The 8,232-nt window shown below is 43.1% G+C and overlaps 1 protein-coding gene across 1 annotated transcript in view; it reads right to left on the reverse strand.

Annotated features, from left to right (window-relative positions):
• Zyg11a (zyg-11 family member A, cell cycle regulator) overlaps positions 1-8,232 on the reverse strand; it is a 43,816-nt gene that overhangs the window by 16,218 nt on the left and 19,366 nt on the right. Inside the window, exon 5 of the mRNA XM_029561259.1 lies at positions 1,979-2,155. Within this exon, the coding sequence (XP_029417119.1) occupies positions 1,979-2,155 (177 nt within the window). The remainder of the gene's footprint in view (positions 1-1,978; positions 2,156-8,232) is intronic.

The raw sequence follows: 8,232 nt of genomic DNA on the forward strand, positions 1-8,232 counted from the left end.
AGTTCAAGGCCAGCCTGGTCTACATAGTAAGTTCCAGGCCAGTTGGGGCTACAGGGAGACCCTGTTTCAAAAAGACCAAAAAAAAATTACATTTATCTGTATGTATGTATAGGGGGTAAGGGGCATGCATGTGCCACTGGTCCATAGGGAAGTCAGAGGACAACCTTCAGGAGTTTGTCTCTCCTTCTACCATGTAGATCCCATGATTAACCTGGTCATCAGGCTTGGTTGTCTTTACTACCCGAGCCATCTCACTGGTCCTCCATCTTTTGAGACAAGGTCTCTCACTGATCAAGGAACTCACTTTGGCTACGCTGGCTGGCCAGCAAGCCCCAGTGATCTTCCTGTCTCTAGCCCCTTACAGTGCTGGGGTTACAGCCATGAATGTGACCAGATCTGTTTATGTAAGTGGGTTTTGGGGATTTGAACTCAGGTCTTCACTATAAAAGCAAGAACTCTTACCTAATGAGTCATCTGCCCTACTGCCTCAACTTTTATTGTTTGATTGATTGATTTTGCAGTGCTGGGGACTAAACTCAGGGCCTCACATATGCTAGGCAGGTGCTCTATCATGAAGCTATTCCCAACACCTCTTAGTTTGTTTTTTGGTGCTGGGGCTAGAAAGTAAAGCCTTGGCCTTGCCCATGCTTTTTCACTGAGCTATGTCCATGGCCTAAAAAGTAATTTTTAAATTTCCGCTTTTCTGACAGTTTCATACAGGAGCACCATGTCTATCACCCCACCCCGCCCTCCTCCTCCTCCAACTCCTCCCATGTCTGCCCACACCTTCTCAACTGTGTGACCTCTTCCTTAATATTATATGTACAAAAGAAATATTTTAATTACCTGTGCTTTCAATATCCTAAGATATGTTTGATTACTGAGGTAAAAAACATTTTCTTCTGGGGCTGGAGAGATGGCTCAGCAGTTAAGATCACTGACTGCTCTTGCAAAGGGCCCAGGTTCGATTCCCAGCACCCACATGGCAGCTACAAACCATCCTTAACTCCAGTTTCAGGAGAACCCAAAACCCTCTTCTGACCTCCGCAGCACTGCACAACTCAGGTGCACTTACATACATGCAGGCAACATACACATACACATAAAATAAAAATAATAATAAAAAGTATTTTTTTCCTAAAAGTTTCATGGCCAGCCAGACGTGGTGGCAGAATCCCAGCACTCGGGAGGCAGAGACAGGCAAATCTCTGAGTCTGAGGCCAGCCTGGTCTACAGGGAGACTCTGTCTCAAAAAGACCACAAAAAAGTTTCATGGCCTTAACTTTTATATTTAGAAATATGATTCTGCTCAATTTATTTTTTTAAATTACATTTAGAGTGCATGCATGCATGGATGGGTTTGTTTGTGTGTGACGGTCAGAGGATAACTTATGGGAATTGGTTCTCTCTTTCCACTATGTGGGTCCTGGGATAGAACTTGGGGTGTCAGCCTTGGCAACAAGCATTTTTACCTACTGAGCCATATCAGCAAACCAACTCAACTTTTTTTCTTTTATGACATTTTTGGTTTTGTTTTTTTTAGAGAGAGGGTTTCCCTGCAGCCCCAGGTCAGCCTTGATCTCACAAAGACCTGCCTGCCTCTGTCTCCTGAGTGTTGGGATTAAAGGCCTATGCCCAGCTTTTCTGAGAAAAGGTCCCATGTAGCACAGGCTGGTCTCAAACTCTGTATGTAGCAGCTGAGTTTAACTCTGAACTTCTGATCTTCCTGCCTCCACCTCCCAAATGCTGAGATTACATGGGTGTACCGTCATATTTTGTCTGAAATGTTAATAGATGTTTCTGGGTAAATGGTTTATGAGACTTTGAAAATTTAGCCTTATTACTTATCCATATTTCCTACTTTTTCTATGACAGGAAGTTCTATTTTATCTATTAACAGACAGGAGAAAAACTGTATTTTCTATATATGTGTCCTAAGGTTAAGAAGAAAATCAGTCAAGTATTCAATTCAAATTACCTCTTGGCAATCAGGGAAATTTTTCATGGCCTTGAAAAGTAGACAGGTGACCGCTGACAACAGACGAACAGGCATTCCCCTGGCCAGACCCTGGCAGGTTAGGTTGAGGGTACAAGCGCCAGCTAGAAACTGCACTGGAAATTCCAATGGGTGATTCCTCATTCCTATAGTCACAAGCTAGAGATAAATTTGTTTTTAAAGGGACATGACATCATAACAAGCACAGGTATTTTTCATTGGACTAGTAACCGACTTTCCCTTTCCCAATGTTTATTATGTTTTTGATTTTATCTTTGTTTTTATTTTGTTTGTTTTCTGTCTTTTTCAGACAGGGTTTCCCTGTAGCCCCAGCTGGTCTGGGACTTGCTATGTAGACCAGGCTACCATAGATCTCACAGAGATTCACCTGTTTCTGCCTCCCCAGTGCTGGGACTAAGGGAATACTAAGGGTACTGGGACAAGCACAGAAACACAACATGAATCAGACTATGCCATTTCGGGGTGTTGAGACAGACACCATCTCATTATAAAGCCCAGGCTGGCCTTGAACTCACAGCAATCCTCCTGCCTCGGCCTTCCAAGTGGTAAGATTAGCCTCAAGTGAATCAGATTATACCTTATTTCTTAGCATAAATCCTTAGGGTTAACAAAGAGGTATGCTTAAGTGTGAAACTGAATATAAAACACCACAGGCTGAGTGGGTTGCACACCTTTAACCCCAGCACTTGGGAGACAGAAGCAGGTGGAGTTCTGGTCTATATAGGGAGTTCCAGGTTAGTTGGGATTATATATTGAGACCCTGTCTCAAAAAAAAAAAAATGGCGGGGTGGGGGATGGAAAGAAAAAAATGGAAAATTGACCAAAGAATGAGATGAGTCTACTAAGAAAAAAGAAAGAACTTGAAAAGCAGAGCTGGTGTCAGAGATGGGACCTGGATTGGTTCCCAGCACCCACGTGGTAGCCAACGACTCTCTGTAACTCCAGTTCTTCCAGGGCATCTGACGCCCTCTTCTGGCCTCTGCAGCACCAGGCATGCATGTGGCACACGTACACATAAAATAAAAATCCTTCAAAATTTTTTTAAATAAATAAAAAATAAAAATAGAGCAGTAACTTAGGTTGGGCTAAGGAAAGCCCTGAACACAAATGCAAAATGAGAGACAATTATAATAAGCTCAGACCTGACTGCTCCAATAGCTGGGGGCACGGTCTGTTCCCTCTACCAAACCAGGATAATCACCTGAGGCAGCATTCCACCAGGTCTGACACAAACCACAAATTCAAGAGACCACTTGTTCTGACAGCAGCAGGGAGTTATGAAGCCTTGGACAGATGTGGATACACTGCTGCCATGGAAAATAACCTTCCTATATCTTTTAAAAAGATTTTTAAAAAACATTTTTAATTATATGTATTTATATGTTCAGAGGAGGTCTGTGCACAAGAGTACAGATGCCCAAAGAGGCCAGAGGATCCCCTGGAGCTAAAGCCATTGGCGGTTGTGAACAGTCTAATGTGTATGCTGAGAATTGAACTTGGCTCTCTGCAAGAACAGCACGTACTCTTAACCGCTGAGCCATTTCTCCAGAACCTTTTCCTATATCTTGATAAACTACTATTAGGATGTTGTTCAGCAGCATATACTCTAATGCTGGAACAGTAGAGCTTAGCATGACCCCTGCAAAAGGACCACTGGCCAATTTGTGACTTTTAAGTTATATTTGTATTTTTTATAAGTGTTTTCTCTGCATATATGCAAGTGCACCTGTGTGTGCAATTCCTATGGAGGCCACAAGAGAGCATCAGACCCCCCGGAACTGGGGTTATGGTTGGTTGTTAGCCACTATGTGGGTGCTGGGAGCAGAACCCCAGCCCTATGCAAGAGCAGCTAGTGCTCTTAACCATTGAGCCATCTCTACAGCCCCATTTTCCAGATTTCAAAAGACAACAGAAAAATAAACTACTCTCAGGGTGTATCAACATCTGCATTTGAAATGCAGAAACACACACAGTTTTCTTTATGCATTCCTGTATATATACTATATATTGTAGTATATTTGGACCATGAATTAATCTCTCATGCTATAGAAATCATCATATATATTTATATATATGTAAATATATAATATAATATTGAGACAGGGTCTTCCTGAAGCCCCAGCTGGCCTGGAACTCACTATGCAGACCAGGCTGGCCTTGATCTAACAGAGATGTGCCTGCCTCTACCTCTTGAATGGTGGGATTAAAGGCCTGCACCACTAGACCCTGCATTGCCATATGTATATTGAAAGGTGAATTTTTTTTTTTGCATGTTAAGGATAGATAGAACCCAGGGCTTTGTGGACACTACATAAACAGTATACCCCTAGCCCAAATTTATGCATGCATGCATGCATGCATGCACACACACACACACACACACACACACACACAAGACAGAGTCTCACTACATAGACCAGGCTAGCTACAAACTCCCTATGTAGCCCAGGCTAGCTCTGAACTCAGAAGTCTTCCTGCCTCCACTGCCTCCTAAGTTCTGGGATTACAGATGCACACCACCATGCTGATCTTCTAACCATACTTTTAGGGAACTACAAAAAATTACAATAAAGATTTTGTGATTTCTAGTTGGGCATGGTGGCTCTCTGTGAGTTCAAGGCCAGCCTGGTTGGTCTAGATAGCGAGTTCCAGGTCAGCTGGAGCTACAGGGAGACCCATCTCAAAAAAGACCAGAAAAAAAAAATTGGTGATTTCTAAAAGATGCCTCATTTTCATGTTTTCATTTTATATACCATTTTCAATATGTGTGTATAAAGTTCTTTCTCAAACTATTCAATAACTCTAAATTACATTTAAAATAAGTTTACTGTTTCCTAGCCATAATTCAGCTATATCAATATTGGTAATTTTAATGCTTCAAATGGCCGGTGGCTATCCTCAAGTAAATTATTATTTATTTAGTCAGTTTGTTTTGGAGACAGGGTCTCCCTGTATTCCCCATCTGGCCTGGAATTCACTATATAGACCAGGCTGGCCTTGAACACAGAGATCTGCCTGCCTCTGCTAGGATTAAGGATTAAATATTTATTTTCAAGACACAGTCTCACAGTAGCTCAAGCTAGACTCGCTACCCAAGGATGGTCTTGATCCTTGATCCTTCTGTCTTTGCCTCCAGGAATTACAGGTGTTGCATAACCATGCCTGGCAACAAGCAATTAGTTTTCAGAAACTCAAACATTAGGGTAAGCAATGCAGCTCAGTTGGTAGAACTTGACTAACATGCACTCAGCACGGGGTTTGTGGGGCTGGAGAGTCTCAGCAGCTAAGAGCTGTTCTTGCGTAGGACCCAGGTTCAATTCCCAGCACCACATGGTGGTTCACAAACACCCATAAACTCCATTTCCAAGGAATATGACACCCTCTTCTGACCTCCTCAGGCACTGCAGCAAGTGCTGCACTTACATACATGCCAACAAAACACAAAATATGAAGAAATAAAATTTAAGCCAGGCATGGTAAAGCCCAGCTGTAAACCTAGCACTCTTCTGCAATCCTAGCTCTCAAGCAAAAGAGAATCAGAAGTTCAAAGTCAGGGCTGGGCTGGAGCTCACCTGGTAAGAATGCTTGCCTAGCATACAGGCTCTAGATTTGATTCCCAGCACCATGTAAACTGGGCACAAAGGCACATTCCTGTAATTCCAACACCTGGGAGATGGATACAAGAAGAGGATAGGCAGTCCAAGGTCATACTCAGCAACATAGCAAGTTTGAGGCTAGCCTGGGTTACAATGACAGCCTATTCAGAAAAAAAAAAATTGTTCAAGGTTATCCCTGGCTACATACTGAGTTTGAGGCCAGTCTGGAATACATGAGGTTCTCAAAGATAGATAAAACTCTAACATCTGATTCTTTTAAGAATGAATACATAATGCATAGGAAGGTTTGGGGTAAAGTGAATTCAATTCCTATAAATGCATTGGTAACCCCTATTTCATATATTTTTTAAATTTTATTTTTTAGTCTTTTTGAGACAGGGTCTCCCTGTAGCTCCAGCTAGCCTGGAACTCATTATGTAGACTAGGCTGGCCTGGAACTCACAGAGAGCCACAGGCCTCCGCCTCCCAAGTGCTGGGATTAAAGGTGTGCACCACCACGCCCGGCTTCTATTTTATATTTTTAAAAGATAATACAATGGCCCTATTACCCTCTTTCCTTCAGATCAAATTCTGATTTTTCATTTATTGTTTTTATTGTATGTGTATGAATGTAATGCCTGCATGTAAGGCTATGGTATACCCATGTCGTGCAATGCCTGCGGAGGTCAGAAGGCAGAGTCAGCTCCCCTGGAACTGGAGTCAGTTGTCAGCTGCCATGTGGGTGCTGGGAATGGAACTGGGTCCTCTGCAAGAGTAGCCAGTATCCTTAATGTGGAGCTATCTCTCCAGCCCATAAATTCTGAAAAATTTTAATTTAAATGGATTTCATTTAAATTCAGATGTTCAAAGTGAGGGATGATATAGAAATTAATCCTAGCATCATCCCCCACCTTTTTTTTTGAGTCTGCTATCATTTATTAGTCACCTCCAGGGGTCAAAGAGTGCTAGGCTCATTCATAAACAGAAAATAATAATTCATTGACTGTTCTTCCAGGTCATCTGTTAACTTGACCATCACTGCAGCAGCCCCAAGCGTAGTCAAGGTTACAGAAGTGAACAAGGGTAATTCCTTTTCTGTTTTTTCTCTAGTCTCAGTAGTTTACACCAAGCTAAATCTTTCAAAAAAGGATATTCCTGTTACCTAAAAAGGAAATCCAGATTAAGGCTAAAAAAACACAACTCTCAAAAGTCCCTGAACAAGTGCTGGAGCGTCAATAGTGTCTCCATTCTCCAGGTTGGATGTATTGTCAATGCTGTCTTACTCCCACTCTAGTACACCTCATTTATCTCTAGCTGTGCTCCTCAGAGGGTAAGGAGGAGTCCGGCAGTGATGGAGGAAGCAGAATTCCTTTCTTCTTGGAGTCCATCAGGAATATAACTAGCTTCCTATGGGCCTTTTCAACCTCAAATCCTACTGCTTCAACATTAACATCAATTGAATTCACTGCCAAAGTAATTTCTGAGAACTTATGCTCAACCAGGAGCTCCCTAGATAGACTTCAGAGTGATGGTAAGATCAATAATAATTAAATCATTTGCACAGTCATTCATGGAACAAGCTAAGTATCTTTTTATTTGCTTTAGAGGGTAAAACTGAAGCATAGACCAGGCAAGGTATCTAATTGATTGAACCAAGCCTGATGATGATAGATGTGGATCAGTGTGGATGCTTCATTTCCAAGGTCTGGCCTCTAGTGCAAGGCATCAGTGGACCTGGGACAAACCAACAGATGAATTCTCTCTTCAAAATTGTGACATCTTCAACAGGAAGGAGTGGGCTTTTCAGAATGGGATTTTGTTAGAGGAATGTTCCAGTGAATCAGTAATAGAGGCTGCTGGAGTTCTGCTACTGATGGAATCATTTGCTTGATGAAGAAGATGAGCAATTGGGCTCTGAGTCTGGGATCCAGGTCATTTCTCATCTTTTCCTACCCAGGAGGGCTTCAAAAGTGTGTGACACATAGTTATCACAGAGTCCTTTGCTCAGAAGGGCTGTGTGCTTAGTATAAGAATCTAAAATTCGGCCCTTCCATCTCCACCGCTGTTCTCTGCTCCTGGTTTGGGCCCTGTGCCATTCCTAGTCTTGGGGCCCCAGACACCTGGGGAGCCACTGCTGATTCCTGACACTGTTCACCCCCACCGGCTTGGTGCCTTCCTAGGGCCCCAGGAGCACTACCTCTAAACCCGGCCCCGCCCCCACGTCTCTCTGCTTCCTGATCCTACAACACCCGCCAGCCTCTTTCTGGGGCTGACAGCCTCTTTCTGGGGCTCCGAGGCTTACCTTGCCTCTCCCTGATCCTTTGCATCCGGTACAACCCAGCTACTCAATCCACTCCCTGGGAAATCTTGGGGCTTCTTCCTGCCCCATCTGCCTTTGCATCCCAGTGGGGCGCAACCACAGCCAGGGTCTCAGGTCAGTCCAACACCCGAGTTCCTGAGGCCAAAATCATTCTTAGAAGATTCCAGACCTAAGGAGAAAGTCTGAAAACTTCTGACCCACATTGGAATTGGGCCACTGCGGAACTCCTGAAGACAAAATCAATCCAGCCACAACAATATAAAATCAAAAGAGAGAACCAGAAGCTTAGACGAACCAGC

This window comes from Nannospalax galili, unplaced genomic scaffold, assembly GCF_000622305.1.
Source record: "Nannospalax galili isolate Female #2095 unplaced genomic scaffold, S.galili_v1.0 scaffold713, whole genome shotgun sequence".
NCBI lineage: Eukaryota > Metazoa > Chordata > Mammalia > Rodentia > Spalacidae > Nannospalax > Nannospalax galili.